This window comes from Bos javanicus, chromosome 7 (genome assembly GCF_032452875.1).
Source record: "Bos javanicus breed banteng chromosome 7, ARS-OSU_banteng_1.0, whole genome shotgun sequence".
Classification (NCBI taxonomy): Eukaryota; Metazoa; Chordata; class Mammalia; order Artiodactyla; family Bovidae; genus Bos; species Bos javanicus.
In genome coordinates this window covers 20,817,489-20,839,059 of record NC_083874.1, presented here as the reverse complement: position 1 = coordinate 20,839,059, position 21,571 = coordinate 20,817,489, and the positions used below count along the sequence as shown (strand labels likewise).

Here is a 21,571-nt window from a genome sequence, read left to right as displayed (position 1 = left end):
GTGGCAAGTTTGACCAAATCTAAACAGGCCCCAAGCATAGAGCTGACGTGCTGACTAGGGTCCTAAGCGCAGGAAGGCTGGGATGTGTCTCATAGGGAAGAAATCCATGTATTCAATGAGCTTTGTTCAGGCAAGGGTTATAGCGCTGCGCTATGGACTGTGAGCTCCCTGTTAGTGAATCAACAACACAGGATAAGTGAGGTGTCTCTAAACAGAAACACACGAACTGTCGTGAGGTTATGTGTGGATTGGCTGTGACCAGGGTCTCAGGGGAGCCTGGCCCTGGGAGGGTGGGGCAGGTTCACTATCAGTGTAGGGGTAACTATGTCAGATCAACTGTGATTGATGGTGAGAGGTGCTAGGAAGGAAACAAAAAGGAGTTGGGGTCGGGGACATCTTTAGGAAAGGGCCTGAGATGGTGGTGCCTAATATAAGATCAGGCATCCCTATTCCAGGGGTTGGGCAGCAGGCCATTCAGAGAGAGACCCCTGCCCACACGGAGCCCCCAGTCCAGGCTGGCACTGCCTGCTGGAACTTCTGTCGGTGGCAGACACCCGCCGTGTCTGTGCCATCCACTAAGGGAGTCAGCAGGCCTGTGACCGGGGTTGGCGTGACTGAGATACTGAATTCTCCATTTCATTTCATCGTGATGAGCTTCAGTCTGCATTTAAATAGCCTTACGAGGCCAGTGGCTATTGTGTTGGACAGCACAATTTCCGGGGCAGTAGACAGTAAACAAGAAAAGTGACAGATGGTGACGTACCAAGTGGAGTAAAATCAGGCAGGGAGGCAGGGGCAGAGGGCTGCAATTTAAAATAGGAGATGAAAGGAAGAAGGCAGACAGATTCCACAGGGACAAGCCTTGTAGGCAGCTGGAATGGCATGTGCAAAGGGCCTGGGGTAGCCAGGATAGGTGATCCAGGCTTGGGCATTCAGGTTCAGCTGGGGGTAGGGAAATGCCCTGGAGGGTTTGAGGGAAGGCTACCTAATTTGGTTTAATGTTTAGTCAAGATAGGACTACTGCCAGGCTAAGAAAAGTTTCAAGCAGGGAAGTGGGGGCTCAGGGTGGGTAGGTTTGGGGAGGGGAGGGAGGAGCCTAATCTTGAAATGTCCAGGCTGGGAGGGTAGTCAGTGGGCACTGGTGGGCCTGGCTCCTTTCTGAGCTGGGGCTGCAGCAGGTCGACCACACGGGGTGGGGAAACAAGCTCAGGTTCCCAGCTCGGGGGTGTGGACTGCCGGGGTCCTGGGGTGCTCCCCCCTCATCTCTCCCCGTCCCGAGCAGTGGTCAAGCCGGAAATGCTGCAGAAGGCCACTGTGGAGCTGCTGGACCAGGCCCTGTGCACCAGCCTATACGGCCACTCACTCACCGACAGGATGGTGTGTGCTGGCTACCTGGACGGGAAGGTGGATTCCTGCCAGGTGAGCCCAGCACCTGGGAAAGGGGCCAGGGGCCCCAGGGGACGCCCCACCAGTCCCTGAGGTCCTGGGAACAGCCCCTCATCCTCCCACCCGAGGTTCCCCTCTCCCAGAAGTTGGGGGGTCTTCTGTCTCTGGTCCACCACCAAGACCCTCTGCTGGGTTGGTCACATGGCTGTGGGTTTCCTTTTTAGTTTGTATCTTTGCTGTCCTTTCGAAGGCCTGGTGGGTGGGGAGAGGCTGCTAATGAGCTCTGGTTGCCACGTGAGAGTGGAGACTGGAGAAAACATCGGGAAATAGCAGGAGAGTGCTTGTGTTTAAGGACGTAAGAGTGCACGGTGAGCTGGGTGTGAGAAGGAGGCAAAGGAAAGCAAGACAGGAGGATGCTGTGGCTGCCCGTGAGATGACTGGAGGTTCCTAAGCCACTGGTGATACTACCCAAGATCTATGGGGCTAAGGAAAGGAGGGGATATTGTTTATATGGGCTGGGTTTTTAACTGCCAGTGGTGGAACTGAAAGAGGCCTTAGAGATCCAGAGTCCAAGTGTCCTATTGTATTTTTTGAGGCGGAGACTGAGGTTCTAAGATGTGAGTTTTCAGCGTGTGAGGAAACACATCCCACAACCAGGGCTCCCCCTGTGACCTGTAGCTCTGGATCTGGGGCCAGATGTGGCTGGGGAGCCCCAACCCCTCCTGAGGGTGTGCCTCTGTCTCCCAGGGTGACTCGGGGGGCCCCCTGGTCTGCGAGGAGTCCTCCGGCAGGTTCTTCCTGGCTGGCATCGTGAGCTGGGGAATCGGCTGTGCGGAAGCCCAGCATCCAGGGGTCTACGCCCGAGTGACCAGTCTGCGGGACTGGATCCTGGAGACCATCGCTTCTGCAAGCAAGCCTCCAGCCCCCACAGTGGCTCTCGCCTCCACCACTCTCAGCACTGCCTGGCCCACCAGCCCCAAGAGCCTGGTGACTGACACCCTCACCAAACCCACACTGGCCCCTAGCACTATGCCTCTAGACTTGGCCACCGCTTCTAAGCCACAAGGTATTTTCTGGGGAGACAGCAGCAGTGTGTGTCTGCTCTGCACAGGGTCGGATGGATTTGGTACTGGCTTTCTGAAGCACTCTGGGGAAGAGATGGGTGATTGATTAGTGATGTCTGTCAAGTGCATGGGCAAAGGCATGTGGTCAGCCTTCACATTTACTGCCCGATTCACTGGTAGCTCAGCAGTAAAGAATCCACCTGCAATGCAAGAGACCTGGGTTCAATCCCTGGGTTGGGAAAATCCCCTGGAGAAGGAAATGGCAACCCACTCCAGTATTCTTGCCTGGAGAATCCCATGGACAGAGGAGCCTGGTGGGCTACAGTCCATGGGGTTGCAGAGTCAGATGTCACTGAGCATCAGCAAAACTCAGGCCATCCAGGAGGGTGTACTCAGAATATCCTGAAGGTTCAGCAGGGGGCCAGTGACCAATGTGGGGGTGGGCAGGGTCAGAGAGAAGCTGAGTTGAGGCTATCACAGACATGGCACCCACAGGCAGCATATGCACTCTCCACCTGTCTGGACCATGTGGTTTCCGAGGACCCACGTCCAGGATCCCATTGCCCCATCTGATGCTGACCCCTCTTTATGGTCCCACAGACCAGCAAGGCTGAGAACCAATCCAAACTCTGCCTCATTTAAATACCGCCTGCACCTGCCCTGCCCCCAGCTCCATATAACCAGCTCTGTCCATTGAGCCGCCTGGGTTGTGCTGTAGGGACTGCAGATGTGTGTCTGCTGCGCTGAGGCTGGTAGGGCCGGGGCCTTTACGAATTTGCCTTCTCTTCTCACCCACATCCCCCGCTGGACGAGCACTTAGGGCTCCTTAAGTCTCGGTTTCCTCATCTGTGTGATGTGCCACTTCCCAGCCAGAGACCCGGGGTCCCCCTGGAACCAGGGTGGTCCTGACGCCAGCAGGCTGAGGTGCCTGGACCCTCCTGTCTTGTCCCTGCAGAGTGTGGGGCCAGGCCAGCGCTGGAGAAGCCCACTCGGATCGTGGGGGGGCTTGGGGCCTCCTTGGGGGAGGTGCCTTGGCAGGTCAGCCTGAAGGAGGGCTCGCGGCACTTCTGCGGAGCCACCGTGGTGGGGGACCGCTGGCTGCTGTCTGCCGCCCACTGCTTCAACCAGTAAGGCCCCCTTGACTCCCCTGATATCACCGGGCAGGTCCCCCACCATCAAATCCCCACGTGCTCAGAGACCACTCAGGACCGAGGGCTGGCAGGGGGAGTGGCCTCCCCTCCCCACCAGGCTCACGTCTAGATGCAGATGGGGTGAGGTGGTTGGGGGGCAGCGTGAAGAAGTAGGGGGCTCTGGGGAGCAGCTTCCGGGAGGAGCCTTGTCTGTAGGGGACACAGGGGCCAAGTATTTGAGGGGACAGTCCTCTCCCCTTTGCTCAAAGGCGGCAGCATTGACCTCTGATGGTCACAAAGCCGTGGGGGCCTCTTATACTTTCTTGTCCCAGAAGGAAATGAGGCCTGGGGTCAGGGGGCTCCCTGCCTCACCCTCCCCGGGGCCTGGGTCCCCCAGCTCTGCCTGGTGCCCTGGGGGCTGCAGAGGTGGGGGCGGGGAGTCTAAGCGGCCCCTTCCTGGCAGCACGAAGGTGGAGCTGGTGCGGGCTCAGCTGGGCACCGCGTCCCTGTCGGGCGTTGGCGGGAGCCCCGTGAAGGTGGGGCTCAGGCGGGTGGTGCTGCACCCCCAGTACAACCCCAGCATCCTGGACTTCGACGTGGCCGTGCTGGAGCTGGCCAGGCCTTTGGTCTTCAACAAGTATGTGCAGCCCGTCTGCCTGCCGCTGGCCATCCAGAAGTTCCCTGTGGGCCGCAAGTGTGTGATCTCCGGGTGGGGCAACACGCAGGAGGGCAACGGTGAGCTCCCCATGCCCCCTGGCCTGGGGCTCTGATCCCCCTGCTTGCAGACCACTCACCTTTCCACTACCTCAGGGTTTCAAACTCCGGCCTAAGGCAGCTGCTTTTTATTTTATAGTTTTATTGGCACATAGCCACACCCACTCACTCATAGATGGCCCCCTGGGGCAGCAAAAGCAGAGCTGAGTGGTCTCCATGGAGACTGGCCCATAAAGTGGACTGTATCTACTATGTGGCTCTTTGTGGAAAAAAGTTGGAGGACCCTTGTTATACCACGCATAGCCCCCCACCAAGAGTTAGTGCCTTCTTTGAAGTCTGAGTAGCCCCCTGCAGGGCACCCACGGTGCTAGGGAACCCACTTGTGGGCCATGGTGAGGCTCTTGGGCTCTGGGGTCTACCTCTGTCTTGCTATGTGACTTAACACACATCCCTGCGAGGACACGAGCCTCCGCACCTCCCTGTGGGTGGGTGCGGTTGTGGTCAGAGCGAAGCCCTCGCTTAACAGTGAGCCCTCTGTAAGTGGCCCTGGGTGGGTGCTCCTTGTCTTGGCAGCCACCAAGCCTGACCTCCTGCAGCAGGCGTCTGTGGGCATCATAGACCACAAAGCATGTAGCGCCCTCTACAACTTCTCGCTCACGGACAGGATGATCTGCGCCGGCTTCCTGGAGGGCAAGGTGGATTCCTGCCAGGTGAGTTCAGGAGGGACCCGGCTGAGAGGGACCGTGACAAGTCCTGATTTAAAAGGCTGCCTAGCACATGTTAACTGAGAATCCATGAGTATGTAAATGACCACCCTGTCACACCTGACATGTGGATGACCCATTTTTAAGGGGAAACCAATTGGATCCAGAACATAAAAAGCTAGCTAGACCACGCAATCAGGGCCAGAGACACTTACAGGGAAAAGAAGTCCAGGGAACGCCCTGGCCTGGGGCTCAGTCCCTGGTTAGGGAACTGAGATTCCAGAAACCACGCGATGTGGCAAAATAAATATAAAAAAATATAAAGAAAGAGAAAAAAAATTCACAGACCAGTGTTACCTAGAAGCATAGACACAAAAAAGCCTAACAAAAAGCAAATTCAATTCACTAGGGTATTATGAGGAAAAACATCACAACCAAGGTGAGTCGATCTCAAAAATCTCGGCTCCACACAGGAGACTCTGTCAATGTTATTCAACGCATTTGTACTTTGAAGAAGAGAAATAGGATCATCTTCAAAATCAGAAGAAAAGCATTTGAAACACAACAGAAACCTACAGCAAACATGATGCTTTAAAATCATTTTACTGGAGTATAGTTGATTTACAATGTGTTGGTTTCTGATATACAGCAAAGCGACTCAGTTATATATGCATATACTTTTCATATTCTTTTCCATCATAATTTTAAAATACTGAATATAGTTCCCCATGCTATACAGTAAATCCGTAATCTGTTTTCTATTTAGTAGTGTGTATCTGTTAATCCCTCCCTGACCCTTCCCCTCTGGCAACCACAAGTATATTCTCTGAGAGTCTGTTTTTGTAACTTGTATCATATTTTAGATTCCACATATAAGTGATACATGATATTCGTCTGACTCATCTCACTTAGTATGATCATCTCTACGTCCATGCATGTTGCTGCAAATGGCACGATTTCATTCTTTTTTGTGGCTGAGTAACAGTCGATTGTATATACGTACCGCATCTTCTTTACCCGGTCCTGCCAGTGGACATTTAGGTTGCTTACATGTCCTGGCTATTGTGAACAGTGCTGCTATGAACTTTGGGGTGCATGTATCCTTTTCCAGTTAGATTTTTCGCCTTTCCTGTATATATTGTCCAGGAATGGGACTGCTACATCATATGGCGACTCTCATTTTTTAAGGACCCTCCCTACTGTTCAGAGTGGCTTCGTTAATTTACACTCTCAGCAACAGTGTAAGAGGGTTTCTTTTTCTCCACATCCTTTCCAGCATGTTATTATCTGTAGATTTTTTTAAAAATATGATGGCCATCCTGACTAGTGCGAGGTGATACTTCATTTTTTTTTTCACTTTTCCATTGTAGTTTTGATCTCCATTTCTCTAGTAATTAGTGATGATGAACATCTTTTCATGTTCTTATTGGCCATTTGTCTTCTTTGGGCAAATGTCTATTTAGGTGTTCTGCCCATTTTTTGATGGGGTTATTTTGTAGTACTGAGCTTGTGTATTTTGGAGATTAAGCCCTTGTCAGTTGCATTGCTTGCAAATATTCTCTCCCATTCTATAGGTTGTTTTTCATTTTATGCTTCGCTGTGCAAAAGCTTGTTAAGTGTGATTAGATCCCATTTGTTTCATTTTGCTTTTATTTCTCTTGCCTTGGGAGATTGACCTGAGAAAACATTGGTAAGGTTTACATTTTGCCTATGTTAACTCTTCTAGGAGTTTTATGGTGTCATGTCTTACACTTAAGTCTTTAAGCCATTTTCAATTTATTTTCGTGTAGGGAGTGAGGAGTGAAATTCTAACTTCATTGATTTACATGTGGTTGTCCAGCTTTCCCAGCACCACTTGCCTCTTTTTCCCACTTTATATTATTCCTTAGGAGGGCTGTTTTTTTCTTCAGGGTTTTCTGATGTTTTGTTGCCAAGGCAAAAGTAAGAGCCATCTCAGCTCAGAGGGGTGACCTGCTCCAGGTCACACAAGGTCCCACAGTCCTGCCTGGGTGTGAGGCTGGCTCCACTGAGGAGCTGCTGCACTCGTGGGCATGTGGGAGGGCCTGGCAGCACTTCCACAGTGAGGATGCTGGGTGCTCAGCCAGCCCTTTGCCTTCCTTTCCAGGGTGACTCTGGGGGACCCCTGGCCTGTGAGGAGACACCCGGTGTGTTTTATCTGGCTGGGATCGTGAGCTGGGGCATCGGCTGTGCGCAGGTCAAGAAGCCGGGTGTGTACACCCGCATCACCCGGCTCAAGGGCTGGATCCTGGCCACCATGTCCTCCCACTTGCTCCCCACGGCCCCGCTGCCCACCACGAGGATGCCCACCAGCAGTCATGCCACCAGGACGACAGCAGGCCTCACAGTCCCGGGAGTCATGGCCAGCACACCCACTCCCTGGGCCACCAGCAGGGTGACCAGTCAACCTGCCGACAGGACCACCACAACTGTGACCTCCACCCCTAGGGGCCAGACACCACTGCCCCCAGCTCCGAAGACCACAGTGGGCGCCCAGCTACCAGGTACCTGGGGGGATGGAGTGGAGCCTGTGGGTGGCAGGTTATTGTGTCTGTTGTGGGGGTGTGTCACCGCGACCCAGCTGGGGGCCTAAAATGTTTGTCGTCTCCCGGTGCTGGAAGCTGGAGTCGGAGATGGCAGTGTGGGCAGGTGGCTGCCTCCTCCCCTGTCCTCAGGTGGTCTCCCCTCTGTCGGTGTCTGTGTCCTAACCTATAGGACCCCAGTTGTACCAGATTAGGGCCCACCCTATTACTAATAACCTCATTTTACTGTAATCATCTCCAAACAGTCTCATCCTGAGGGTCAGGGCTTCCACTTAGGAATTTCGGAGGGGAGAGAAGTCAACCCATTGTGGCCCCGACTCTGCAGATGCACACGTTAATGGCCAGTCCCACAGGATCCCGTTAGGGTCTAAGTGGGGACAACTCGGCAGTAAGTAGCCGAAGATGTCATGACAGAGAATGTGGCCCTGGGCTTGTTTGGGACATTATTAAATATTAATCAGAAACATATGAAACTGCTGTGTTTGTGGGTCAAAAATAAAAGCCCCATCAACTGTAGGCAATTTTCTGTGGCTGAACCAGATGCCAGAGGCAGTATCCTAGGCTTTGGGGGAGAATGGGGCCTGTCCCCACTTCCGCCACCCCCAACATTCACAGAGCCCAGGCGGCCTAAGTCCCCAGACATAGACCTGCACCCACAAAGTCAGGTTTATGGACTCACTACAAGGCAGGCCACACCCCCAAAGAACCATGGGGAGACTCACCAGAGGAGAGGCCAGCGCTGTGGGGTGTGGGGACAGAGCAGGTGCTGGGCATGCTGGAGTGAGCCCAGAGCCAAGCAGACCACGTGTGTGTGTGTATGTGGTGGGGGTATCTGCACCCCGTGCCTCCTGGCTTCCACTCAGGGACCACAAGTTTAAGACAGGTGGGACGTTGAGCCCAGAGCCCCTGCGAATCAGGTCAGAGTCTGTGTGATTCCTCTGGATCCAAGGGGATCTCTGCTAGCTGCGACTCCCGCAGGCTGCTCAGAGGAGGGTGTTGACACTGCAGAGCCGCAGTGTGCCCTCAGAAAAACACTGTGTCCTATTAACCCTGCGGCTGGGTCTGGTCTCCAGCCCAGTGACGCCTATGGAATTTTCCAATAGCTACAGTTCTTACCACGGGGCCGGGAGGTGGAGGGAACCCTGAAATGGCCCATGTTGTTCTACGTGGGGGTAGTGTTTCCAGGAGAGGGGTGCAGCTTCGGCCGAATTCTCCAGGCCTCCTGGTCCCAGGCAAGCTCCAGATAGGGTCAGGTGGGCCAAGGTAGTGGCCCCCCTCTGTCACCACCTCCAGGTGTGGGCACTGAGCCCTTCTGCTCCCTGCAGCCTCTCTTTCCCCTGCTGAGGGGGGCAGGGGAAACAGCTGGGTGGTGGGGACAGAATCAGATGTGTAACCTGAGCGTCCCTTCAGCTGGTGATGGGGGCCCTGCAGCACCCCCTGAAACCACCCATCTCTTCCTACTCTCTTGTTCTGAGGGTGCACCTTGTGCTGGGGGTGGGGGGGTCCACAGGATGGGGGACACCCTGGGAAGGACCCCAGGTCACTGGGACTCGGGTAAAGAGCCCATTGCCGGCATCCAGGAAGACAGGCAGGGCCTCCTGGGAAGCCGCTGGGTGTGCGAGGGCTTGGGAGCAGCAGGGAACTGGACTCCTGGGGACTGAAGGCTGCCTGAGAGGAGTCGGGATGGGAGGGGATCCTGGCACGGAGCCCCAGCTGGGGAGGTGCGGCGCCAAGGCTAAGGGTACAGGAAACAAATGCATTTCAAGCATCTGGGACCAGAAGAGGCGCTGGTAGGACCAGGCCCAGTGTCCCGTGGGTGGGGCGTTTTCCTGAGGGGGGTCTCCTACCCCACTCCTCCGCCCTAGCACAGCCAGGCAGGGCTCCATGGTGGGGCGGGACAGTTGGCATGGAGGAGGCACGGGCCCTCTGACCAGCGAGCACCTGCCTCTTTCGCAGACTGCGGCCTGGCGCCGGCTGCGGCGCTGACCCGGATCGTGGGCGGCAGCGCTGCGGGCCGCGGGGAGTGGCCGTGGCAGGTGAGCCTGTGGCTGCGGCGGCGGGAGCACCGCTGCGGGGCTGTGCTGGTGGCGGAGAGGTGGCTGCTATCGGCGGCACACTGCTTCGACGTGTGAGTCCTGAAGGTCCTGGCCCACGTCGGTGGTTCACCAATCCCAGCCCCTGAAAATTCAGAGCGTGGCGCCTCCGCCTTCGCCCGGAACGCCCTTTCCACACACTCACAGCCCCGGGTCCCTCCTTCGCGCAAACCTTCCCTGCCTACCCACCACCCCAAACCTGGCTGCAAGGGGTGAGTCCAGCCCCCACCAAATGCGGGGTTGCAGGGGGCCTCCGGCCAGATCTCTGGGGGGCAGTGAGACACTTTCATCCCCAGCCCAACTGTCTTGGACCGGCACCACCCTAAAGGCCCTCCAAGGTGAGAGGAAGTTCCCCTTCCTGGCAGGGTGCCCAGGAGGAGGGCCAGCCAGGGTTCCTGCCTTCCATGGAAACACCCATCTCAGGATGCGCCTCACAGTGCCGAGGTCGGAGCGGTTGGGAGGTGGGACAGGGGGTCCTCCAGCCACCAGAGCCCCAACATTAGGCGGAAATGGACACAGCGTGTAGTGTCACCTCAGTGCCTGGTGGCCCCTCATCCTCCCCGCCCCCCCCCCCCCCAATTCTAGGGAAAAGGAACACTCAACTGAGGTCAGGTGCCGGCCACGTGTGCAGGGGAGCCCCCGATAGGGCAGGGGCGTGAGGACCCGGGCGGACGCCTATCCTTCACATCCCACAGCTACGGGGACCCCAAGCAGTGGGCAGCCTTCCTGGGCACGCCGTTCCTGAGTGGCGCTGATGGGCAGCTGGAGCGTGTGGCGCGCATCCACAAGCACCCCTTCTACAACCTCTACACGCTCGACTACGACGTGGCACTGCTCGAGCTGGTGGGGCCAGTACGCCGCAGCCGCCTGGTGCGGCCCATCTGCTTGCCTGAGCCCGCCCCACGGCCCCCCGACGGCGCGCGCTGCGTCATCACAGGCTGGGGCTCTGTGCGCGAGGGAGGTAGGTGCAGCCGCCCCTCTGGGGCATCAGGAAGGATCCCGCCCAGACCCCCACTGGGGATCCCTGTGGTACCGAGTGGGCACACAGCCGTACTAAGTCCCGTCTTGCCGCTCGCCTGCAGGCTCCATGGCCAGGCAGCTTCAGAAGGCGGCCGTGCGCCTCCTCAGCGAGCAGACCTGCCGCCGCTTCTACCCGGTACAGATCAGCAGCCGAATGCTGTGTGCCGGCTTCCCACAGGGAGGCGTGGACAGCTGCTCGGTGAGCGACTGTGCAACTGAACCGGGGGTCCCCGGGGCCCCACCCTCACGACACAAAGCCCCTCAGCTGCCCGCCCCACCTCCAGTGCACTTCCTCAAACAGAGCAGCTTTCTGCTCTCCTGGAGTTTCCCCTGAACCCCGCCTTGGCGGACACCTCTAGAGAGCCGGGTTCCACCCCACGGCATCCTCCCCCAGTCAGGTAGAGGGGTCAAGAGCAGTGGGGCAGAGGCCGTGTCTTCTCCAGGCCCACCAGGCAGGTGTCCACCAATGTCTGCCAGCTGGATGAAAGCTCACCTGAGCACTGAACCCATTTCTCAGATGGTAGTGAGGCTCTCCCAGGGGCAATGACTACAACTTACGTGAGGTCACGGAGGTCAGGCCAGCCCACCCTTGGCTGCTGCGGGGGAAGTACTGCCCGCTCTGAGTACCTTTCCTCTCTCCCCTCCTCAGGGTGACGCTGGGGGACCCCTGGCCTGCAGGGAGCCCTCCGGCCGCTGGGTGCTCACTGGGGTCACCAGCTGGGGTTATGGCTGTGGGCGGCCCCAGTTCCCGGGCGTGTACACCCGGGTGGCTGCTGTCAGAGGCTGGATCGGGCAGAACATCCAGGAGTGACCACCACATGGCTGCCCAGACCTGGACCAGAGTCGAGGAGGTGGGGGGGCGGGGGGGGGGGGCGTGGGTAATGGGGGTGCAGTTGAATTGCATATTTTGTTCCAATAAACACAGCCCCTCGTCTGTAGCCTGCTGGCTCGGCACCTCCGTGTCACAGCAATGACCAACTGCCCACCCCTCACACAGGGCCTACAGCGGGAGGGATGGGGGGACTTCCAGGGAGAGGCCCACCCTCAGCCTCTGGGCAGCCTTGTCTGCAGGCTCCCCTTTACATGAATAACACTCCCTGTCACCTGGGAGTCCAGGGTCACTGGGGAAAGAAAGGGAGGGGTGCTGACGCCAGTCCCCAGAGACCCCAGCAGGGAAGACACACAGGGTCCCCCCAACATACCCTCCCTCCCTCAGCGATCTGTCTCCAGGAGGTCAGAGTATAGAAGGAGCCTGGCCACAACCACAGGTCCAAACCCCGATTCTATGCTCAGGCATGAGGCTGCCTGACCTGGGCGCAGTGCCAGAGCTGCCCTGGGTCTTTGCTCTCACCCCTCCAGCCCCCACCCTGAGGAAGGCTCCCAACCCTGACTCCCCCACCTTCAGCAGGAGTGAACACAATCTCTAAGTTAAAGGGTCCCGAGATAAGAAACAGAGCTACACACACACAAATGGTAATAAATGGCACCTCCACCAGACTGAGTCTCCCTGGATGCCCACTTTATATTAGCATATTAGATGACACACCCACCAGCAGCCAGGACCAGATATTAGGGATCAAAACAGGGCAACCAGGGTGGCCCCCCTCAAAAAAGCCCTGTCTGGGGAGACTAGTGCACATGCCTCCCCAGTGTCAGCCTCTCCTCCCCCTTTTAAAATTAAATCCCTTTGGCCAGGTGGGCAAGAAGTTTACGGTTAACTAACCTCCTGATCCCCCGTTCTCTGGTCACTGAATAAAGCTGCTGTGTCCATCTCAGCTTTGGTCTCCTTATTCACCTACTGGAACCTGAAGAGAAAGAACCTCCCCTGAAGCAGAGAGCTGTGGCTGGGAGACCAGGGTCCACACCACTTAGTTTGATTACAAACTGGCACTCAACGTGGGGTCTACTCCCTCCTGTAACTCAGGGCTTACTCACTGACACAGGGGGGACAAGACCAGCTGAACCACCGGGCAGCTCTGAACCCCTTGGGCCAGTGAGGGCTACTGAATTCATCCTGAGATCTAAGAGCAGCCGAGGATCGAGCAGAGCGCTCCCCAGGTGAAGAATGTCTCCAGCCCCAGCACATCTACAGCAAGGCGGCTGCTCGCTGCAGACTGGGGCCGGGTCCAGTAGGACTGGAAACTTCCAGTCACTGACATCAGAGGGGACCTTATCACCTCAGCCCTCTTCCACAGCATCTCTGCTCCCAGCCACACAAGGACTGGGTCAGATTTTAGCCAGAGACCTAGACCACATGGTGGGTGCCGGATGTGGTGGGTGCCAGATGTGGTGGGCGCCGCATCACCAGCTAGCCAGCAAGGCCCCAGGGAGCTGGAGACAGACTAGAAGCAAGGGCTCCCGGGAGGCTGGGGAGGGGGGTTGTGTGTGTATGTGTGTGTGACCAAGCTGCTAGCCACGCAGAACTGCCACTGGGGTGCACCCTCCATAGCTGGACATCACTGCCACTAAGAGAGAACTCATGATCTTTTGAACTGTCACCTGGCCCCAGTATAAACCGGTGGAGGGGGAGAGCTGCCCAACCATGCTCTCTAAATCCTAACACCATTTCCCAACTGCATTTCTACCACCAGCATCTGAAGAACATGGGCCAAGACCTATGCATGAAATGTGGGGTTACTTCTAACCTCCCTCCTGGTATTGGGGCCCCAGCCTGAGGGTCCTCATGGCCTCCTCTCCCACCCAGGGCCGTGTTCCTCTTCCACCGGCTCACCCAGGACTCCTGAGTCACCTATCCCACCTCTCCTGGTTCCCATGCCTTCTACTCTCTCCAACCCCCATCTCTCCACACCTCCTAAGGGGATCAGTCCATGGCACACCCACCCTCTGGGCTCAGTAGGCAATTCCTCCCTTGGGAGGTCCCCAGTGGAGGGAGCAGTGTGACCACTGTATATGTAGCCCTCTTCTCCTAGATCTACAGGACTGAAAGGGCAGATCCAAGGGTTTGAGGGGCCCCTAAGAGGGTCCCCTTAATTTAGTCCAGGGAATGTTCCAAACCTGTTTCCCCACTTAGTGAACATTTTATTCTCCTGGGGAAGAAAAGGCACTGATTATAACCCATACAAAGGAGGAAGCTGGTAAGACCCATCAAAGTCATGCCAGACACGCTCTGTGGTGTGTTAGTCGCTTAATCGTGTCTGACTCTTTGCAACCCCATGGACTATAGCCTGCCAGGCTCCTCTGTCCATGGGATTTCCCAGGCAAGTATACTGGAGTGGGTTGCCATTTCCTTCTCCAGGGAAATCTTCCCGACCCAGGGATTGAACACAGGTCTCCTGCACTGCAGGCGGATTCTTTACTGTCTGAGCAACCAAGGAAGCCCATACCAGCCTGGAATTCAGGCTGTTTCCAACACAGACCCCACGTGGGACCATCAAGAGGAAGATGGCCAGCAGCACCTCACTCTCGGGGATGTGATTTGTAGGGTTCCTGGAATGCCTCAGGGAATGCCTTCGCGTGTACATGAACGTGAACCTGGGGTCAGTGGGTGGGCAGGCCATTCTTAACAACTTACTGACCACAGGTGGATGAATGCGTCTTTTGTTACCCGAACATTATTGACTGGAGACATTTCAATATTCACTTACATAACAAATCGCCACAGACATTAGTTCCTGCAAAAATCCCTTGGTCAATAATGTGCAAAGTCCCATTTCACTTTCCAGAGTGTCCAGACATTAGAACATTATAGAAGCTGGAGACAGGGCCCCCCATGCCCACTTCCCGGGGGTGGAATCAGCATTTAGGGTGTTCAACTGGGACCTGGAGGCAGATGCCAAGGAAGACAGACAAGCGGAACCAACAGCCAGTAACCTGGCTTCAGCTATTTGGCCCCCCAAAGGGACTATGTGGTATCAGTGAGTCGCCCTGGCTTCAAAAGACCACAGTGGGGAGCAGAGCTCAAAGCCAGTCATCATGCACAAGGGCTGCAGCAGGGCCGCCGGGAGGGTGACCCACGGCAACCTGGTTCATCCTTGCCGGCTGCACACGTTTAAGAGGACTGAAGGTGCCCAGGAGCTCCTTGGAGAAGCCTTGGCTGTCTGACCACAGGGGTAAAGCGGTGGACTTTCTAGTGGACATGGGGCGCCACTCTGTCTTGAACACTGGACAGGATAGAATGAGTGAAGATAAATGCGGAATGACGGGAGTGGAGGGGAAGCTATAGGAACAGAGCTCCCAAGTGTGACTCGGGAGAGGGTCATCTCACTCTTTCTTGTGTGTCCTGGAACACCTGCTTTCTCTAACACGGAAAGACGTACTATAGAAACTGGAGGCTGTGGTTTATCTCCAAGACAAACACCTCAACGCGGAAACCCCTTTGACTGTGGAGTCGCTTCTGTTCTGTCACCCTAGTGCTATTGCCCTTGCCAAGAATACTTCTTTTGGGGGGGCCACCGAGCAGCATGTGGGATCTGAGTCCCCCACCAGGGATCAAACCCCTACCTGTGCATTGGAAGTGAAGAGTACTAATCACTGGACCACTGGGGAAAGCCGTTTCAAGAACAATGGCCTGATTAATCTTGAGGGGGTTACTTCCTCTGTATGGTCCCGAGATCAAAGCAGTCCATCCTAAAGGAAATTAATCCCGAATAATCATTGGAAGGACCAATGCTGAAGCTCCAACATTTTGGCCACCTGATTCGAAAAACTGACTCATTTGGAAAAGACCCTGATGCTGGGAAAGACTGAGGGCAGGAGGAGAAGGGGACGACAGAGGATGAAATGGGTGGATGGACAGGAGTTTAAGCAAACTCTGAGAGAGAGTGAAGGACAGGGAAGTCTGGGGTGCTGCAGTCCATGGGGTCGCAAAGAGTTGCATAGGACTTAGTGACTACACAGCAACAAGCTGAGGATTGCAGGCACCTTGAGTCAGAATAGGAGCTATTCTCCAATGAGTGCTGTGTGTGTGCTAAATCGCCTCAGTAGCGGCCAACTCTGGGACCCTATGGCTATAGCTCGCCAGGCTCCTGTCCATGGGATTCTCCAGGCAAGAAGACTGGAATGGGTTGCCATTCCCTCCTCCAGGGATCTGCCCCACCCAGGCATGACCCCACCCTGAGTCTCATGTCTCCTGCACTGGCAGATGTGTTTTTTTTTTTTTCAGATGTGTTCTTTACCACTAGTGCCACCCGATGAGTGGATGACATTCTGCCAGTCCATCAAAGAGCTGTCTGCCACAGCACAGTTAACATCGTAAATCCCCTGGCTGAGAGAGGACCTCAAGTTTCAAAGGAGAAAACTCAACCCTCCCCCAGCAGGCAGAGCTTTGAGGGCTCCTCAGAGCAGAGGGGCCCAGGGCACAGTTGAGGGAGAGGAGAGAGGGGCCTTGTCAGAGGGCACCCCCAGTACAAGAAAGCAGCTCTGGGGTTTCCTGGGGATGGCTGGGTGGGTTCTGTTGTATAGGGATCCCTAACTTTAGCTTAGATTACTAAGCCCTGGTATGAACAATTAAAAGTGAGGGACCGTGGAGAATGAAATGGCAACCCACTCTAGTATTCTTGGCATGAGAATTCCATGGACAGAGGAGCCTGGCGGGCTACAGTCCATGGGGTCACAGAGTCGGACACAACTGAGCACAAAACGCACAGCAGATTGCAAAGACTTTAATATGAAAAAGAAATTTTAATGTCTCAAGAATAAACCTTTAAAAAAAAGGGAAGGACCAGGCTTCCTTGGGGGCTCACTGGTAAAGAATCCGCCTGTCAACGCAGGAAACATGTGCTCCATCCCTGGTCTGGGGAAGGTCCCACATGCCACAGAGCAACCACTGAGCCCAACCACTGAGCCCAGGGGCCGCAGCTACTGAAGCACATGCCCTCTGGAGTCCACGCCCCGTGACAAACGCCCAAGTGCAAGGAGAAACCTGTGCACTGCAGCTGGAGAGAAGTCCCCGCTCTCCCCAACTAGAGAAAGGCCCACGCAGCAACAAGACCCAGCATAGCCAGAAATAAACAAAAATTTTTTAAAAGTGAAGGAGCCTGACCCTTTAGAGTGGACCCCTGACTCTGACCAAGTGCTCCTGGAACGTTCCCCGCATTAGCTTCATGGGACCCATTCACAGCTCCATTCACATGCATGTACACACACATACGGAAGAACTCACCAAGAGACACACACACACACACAGAACTCACCAGGAGAGCCACGTACACACACACAGAAGAACTCACCAGGCCTCTGACTCAGGCTGCAGCCTATTCTGAACAACTGGACCAAAGTTCTGAAGGACTGCCTTGTGCTCACAGGCTGTAGCTGTTAATTCTCGGCTCCTCAGAGAGGTGAGGATTAACTTCTGGATAGCTCCTGACCATCTGAAGCTCCCCACCCCACCGACCATGTCCAGCCGTTCATAAGGAAAGAAGCAGGGGGCAGACAGGGTGGAACCCAAGTTGCACTTCTGGATGACCTGCTGGTGACGGGGGCCCTGCAATGTCCTCACCACGCCTGCCTGCACCCTCAGCCAGGTCCAAGGTTAACCTGTGATCGGGAGGAAGTCATGGGACAGGGTCACCCCCGGAGGCTGGACCTGCAGAATCCGAGTGTTTCACCCATGGGAGGAGCTTCACAAAAGATGGAAATGCAAGGGAGGGCATGCCCTGGGTCTATCACTCTAGCAGAGGACGCTAAAGCTCTGCCCTCTGGCTGCTCTGCGTACAAGCCAGGGCACTAAAGTTGGGGAAAGGGCAAGCTGTCTGCAGCTACACTGACTCTAAAGCCAATGGAGGCAGCGGTCACTCACCACAGAGCCTATCAAAGGGGAAATGCAGGAATAACAAAAGGAAGTAACAGGGGAGACACAGCAGCTGAACAAGTGGAGAGGGGATCATGGACTTCGATATGCTGCCGTCTACACCCCAGAACAATGGCAGCAGGCTTTCAGATGGTGATATCTTAAAAGCCCTGAGTGCCTGGGGTGGATGGATACTGGTCATGGGCAGCTGTCCCTCCTGTCGGCCATCACACTGCAGGCCATCCGGGCAGCTCACCTAAGTACACAGGACAGTCAGGAGGCCCCATGTCAGTGGCTCATCAAGTCCACGACCATCCCTGTTCTCCAGTCTCCTTAAATGGGGTCGGAGATCACTTTGTCTGCCTCCGGAATAAGCCCAACACTCACCCACCCCCCGCAAGGTCAACGGAGTGACCCCCATGTGGGATAGAGCCACACATCCAGGTCAAGACTGGCAGACTGATTTTCTAGGGATGCCCTGGACACAAGGAAACGTCAGACGTTTGCTGACTGTCACCGACACCCTTGCCAGCTCAATAGAGGCATGCCCCACCCAAACGGATACTGCCCTGGAGTTCTCCAAGACCCTGCTCAAGGAAATAACCCCTCTGTTTGGGCTCCCCAAGTCCATCCAGAGTCACAACAGGCCCACCATTGTTTCCCAAATTTCTACGGAACGCTTTAGCATTCTAGGAATTAAGTGGGCTTTTCATGCCACTTGGAGACCACAATTGTCGGGAAAAGTAAAACAAATCAAACCCTAAAAAGAAACTCAGCCAAACGATGTCCAGATACTCACCTGCCCTGGCTCTCCCTCCCCTAGAGCACTTGTGAGAACATGGACAGCCCCCAAGGAACACGCAGGTGGGGTTCACGTGGGGGCATGTGACGGGTGCCCCTTCCTCTAGGACCCAGCTCCAAAACCCACCTCAGGGAGACAGAAGCACTGAAACATGCCTTAGAGAGGAGAGTCAGAGCTGTACACACCTACAGGGATTTGGAACTGCCTCCCCTGACATCACTTCGCATCCTTTTGTCCCTGGGGACTGGGTTTGAGAACCTGGGAAGCTGGAAATCCACAAGACCAGTTAGACCCCCAGGTGCTGCTGTAGCCTGCCAGATTCCTCTGTCTGTGTGATTTTCTAGGCAAGAATACTGGAGTGAGTAGCCATTTCCTCATCCAGCGAAATTCCTCGACCCAGGGATCGAACCTGCATCTCCTACATTACCAGGAGGATCCTTTTACCACGGAGCCACCTGGGAAGCCCAGACCCTAGGTGGGCAGGACCTTCCCAAGTAATCTCGACCACCCACTCTGCAGAACGATTACAGGGCATGACTCCACGGGCCACCAAAGTGACATCACCTACACCTGAGAAAGAAGTTATTGAGCCACCCACTCAATATACCAGTGAACCTGCCACAGACCTTAAATCACCTCCTTTTTTTTAAACCATGCCTCGAAGCTTGTGGCACCTTAGTTTCCCAATCAGGGATTGAACCCCAGTCTCCTGCAATGAAAGTGCTAAGTCCCAATCACTGGACTGCCAAGGAAGTCCCCAGCTCACCCTCGCTTAGACAAATCCCAATTTGTGCACAATGCACGCCAGGCCGGCTAAGTTCTCACAACCCAGATATAACCATTCATGACATCTCCCAGCCCCAAGAGCAAAGGGCAACGGGACTCACTGTGGCAGGAGGAGGGATCAGTCATCAGCCTCTGACTAGCAGCCTCCCAGAGTCTCACATAGACCCTAGAAGACTTGTCTAAAAATATGGCGGATGCCTTACAAGGACTCCATTCTTCTCTGGACTCAGTAGCAAATATTCTCGACAACAGGCTGCCCCTTGATTATCTCCTACCTGAGGAAGGGGAAGTCTGCACAGTTAAGACCTGCTACATGGGAGTCAATAATTCTGGTCAGATCAAAGTAAATACAAAACACAGGTATGAGCAAGCTCAGTGGTCACACAGATACTCCACAGTGGAGACACACACACTCCAAAATCCAATCCAAGCTCCATTTAGTCAGAGGCCTCCTTGGCTTAGCCTGGCTTCTTCCATTTCTCTACCCACTAACTGCTATCATCTGCCTGCTCATCTCTGGGCGGGCCTCCTTAATTGCCTCGACTTCCGTTAGTGAACAGCTTGAAGTCATCAAACTTCAGGACGATTCGAATGCAAGGATGCAAGTACATGGGACTGCAGCCTGGTGACCATCACACATATTTTAGGCTCATCAGGGAACAACCACACCCGTGTGTTCAGCAAAAAACAGCCTCAGCTTCGGAAGTCAGACCATCTGTCCTCCAGCACCCCTCAAGAATGAGGAGCAGTAACAAGAAAAGGGGAGGCTTTGTCACCAGGGATAAACCAGGAATTTGCTCAAAACATGCCAACCACACTCCCTCCCCACTTTTAGCAAGAGTTAACATAAACCTTTAAGTTCAAGGGTCCAGAAATAAAAAAGGAAGCGCCCTTCCCGCACACAAACACACAAAGAAAAAAACAAGTGGAACCAGCTGAGACCAAGATGGCAGCAATCCAAACTCCAATAGACCCTGCATCTCATTACATGTTGATTTTACTGTATGAACGTATTACACAACACACCTCATAGCAGCCAGTACCATACATTAAAAGACCAAAACAGGATAAAGAGAAGGTGGTCCCCCACTCCCTCAAAAAAGCCCTGCCCCTTCCCAGGTAAACTAATGAACATGGCTCCCCATCACTGACCTCACTCCTCCCTTTAAAATTAAATCCCTCTCGCCAGGGGTTGTCAAGTTCAGCCCTGAACTAGTTCAAGCTTCTCCATTCTCTGGCGGCTGAATAAAGCTTGTGATGTGTTAACCAGCACCCTCCTCCCAGGCAGACAGCGTAAGCCGGGTTGAGGCCCCACAACGGTCCATACGACTCAATCCGTTAACAGGCGCACAAAGAGAGGTGGCACCCGGAGCCAGGGCCGCCCCTACCAAGATCCAAGCTACACCGGCCTAGCAGTGGGCGGCTAGGCGGAAAGGACGGGTAGAGTCCCAACGGTCCCAGCACCAATGTCGTCCTCATAAACTTCTGGTAGGCAGTACGCATATGCAGGACCCCGCCTCACAAACAGTGTTTATGGAAATGGGTCCGGGGGTAGGGCAAGGGTCGGGGGGTTGGTCTGCAGGCGCGTCGCGGTCACATGTTGGCTCGTTCCCGCTGCAGCCGCGAGTTGTAGGCACGTGACACGGTGTTCCAGGCGTCCATGTAGCGGTCCATGCACATGGCGATGCACTTCTGGGGAAGGAACCGGCGAGCCGCTTAGGTCTGGACCGCGGCTGGTGTCCCCGCCCCGGCTGCGCACGCGCAGCATCCTCTCCACGCCTCTTCATTAAGTCAGCGCACGCGCGGAGGCCACCCTACCGGGTCCAGCCCGCGACCCCGCCACCCCGCCACCCCGGTTTTACCTGCTCCGAATTGTCCAGGGAACCCCCCGGCTTCCCGATACACTTCCGGAAGCACTTGTCCGTCATCCTCTGTGGGGACACGCGAGCCCTCAGTTGCGACACCGGTCCCGGCGGATCCCGCAGCCCTCAGCCCCCCACCCCGCCCCCAGCCAGCCCCGGACCTGTAGCAGCTCCTGCGCGTTGGCCACGGCGATCTGCACTTTCACCTGCTCCATTATGAGCCCTGGGTCCAGCTTCCCCCCGCCGGAGCCCCCGAAATCGGAGCCGAAGCCGCCCTCCATGGCTCCGCAAAGTCAACCGGACCGCCGCCGCGTGCGCCGACCCGCACTCACGCCGGAAGTCCGCTGCCCCAGGGCCCCACGGGAAATGGAGTTCCGGTGGGTGGGAGCAGGGTCCGGACTACGAGTCCCATAAGGCCGCGCGAAACTTCCCGCGCACGCGCAGAGAGGAACGGGCCGAAGTCCGCTTTCCGTGTCGAACTCCGGGTCGAGAGGCCCGCACCTCCGTGCTTAGGCTCCAACCCCCCCAAAGGTCCCGCCGCGCGTGTACTGGACGATGAGCGCGTTTACCCCGCTCTTTGCAGACCTGGTAGCGCCAGGCCGTATTAGGGGACCAAGAGCGCTGCGGGGTGTCGGTGTATCAGATGGGGGAATGCATAAAACTAGCGGTCCGCGCGGTCTGATGGGGGTCCTAAGACATCC

General features: G+C 55.7%; 2 protein-coding genes across 3 annotated transcripts in view; one reads left to right on the top strand and one right to left on the bottom strand.

Moving 5' to 3' along the window:
* TMPRSS9 (transmembrane serine protease 9) overlaps window positions 1–11,514 on the top strand; it is a 56,889-nt gene extending 45,375 nt beyond the window's left edge. For both annotated transcript variants that reach the window (XM_061422764.1, XM_061422765.1), the window contains 10 exons: window positions 1,283–1,419; window positions 2,134–2,452; window positions 3,406–3,577; window positions 4,044–4,315; window positions 4,868–5,004; window positions 7,124–7,520; window positions 9,516–9,687; window positions 10,348–10,613; window positions 10,735–10,871; window positions 11,322–11,514. In XM_061422764.1, coding sequence (XP_061278748.1) covers window positions 1,283–1,419; window positions 2,134–2,452; window positions 3,406–3,577; window positions 4,044–4,315; window positions 4,868–5,004; window positions 7,124–7,520; window positions 9,516–9,687; window positions 10,348–10,613; window positions 10,735–10,871; window positions 11,322–11,483 — 2,171 coding nt within the window. In that variant the 3' untranslated portion in view covers window positions 11,484–11,514. The remainder of the gene's footprint in view (window positions 1–1,282; window positions 1,420–2,133; window positions 2,453–3,405; window positions 3,578–4,043; window positions 4,316–4,867; window positions 5,005–7,123; window positions 7,521–9,515; window positions 9,688–10,347; window positions 10,614–10,734; window positions 10,872–11,321) is intronic.
* An 8,473-nt stretch (window positions 11,515–19,987) lies between these two features.
* On the bottom strand, window positions 19,988–21,222 carry TIMM13 (translocase of inner mitochondrial membrane 13). The gene is made up of 3 exons (XM_061422773.1): window positions 21,032–21,222; window positions 20,871–20,939; window positions 19,988–20,700 (listed from the first exon to the last, which is right to left on the bottom strand). Exons 1-3 carry the CDS (start codon window positions 21,149–21,151, stop codon window positions 20,602–20,604), a joined length of 288 nt encoding a protein of 95 aa, XP_061278757.1. The 5' UTR covers window positions 21,152–21,222; the 3' UTR covers window positions 19,988–20,601.
* Between the last annotated feature and the right edge of the window lie 349 nt (window positions 21,223–21,571).

Bases quoted from the DNA above. Each gene is read 5' to 3' on its own strand.
- TIMM13 (XM_061422773.1), bottom strand. From the start codon at position 21,151: ATGGAGGGCGGCTTCGGCTCCGATTTCGGGGGCTCCGGCGGGGGGAAG. The intron at 20,940-21,031 runs GTCCGGGGCTGG...GTGTCCCCACAG, and splicing joins ACGCGCAGGAGCTGCTACAG to AGGATGACGGACAAGTGCTT. The intron at 20,701-20,870 runs GTAAAACCGGGG...TTCCTTCCCCAG, and splicing joins CCCTGGACAATTCGGAGCAG to AAGTGCATCGCCATGTGCAT.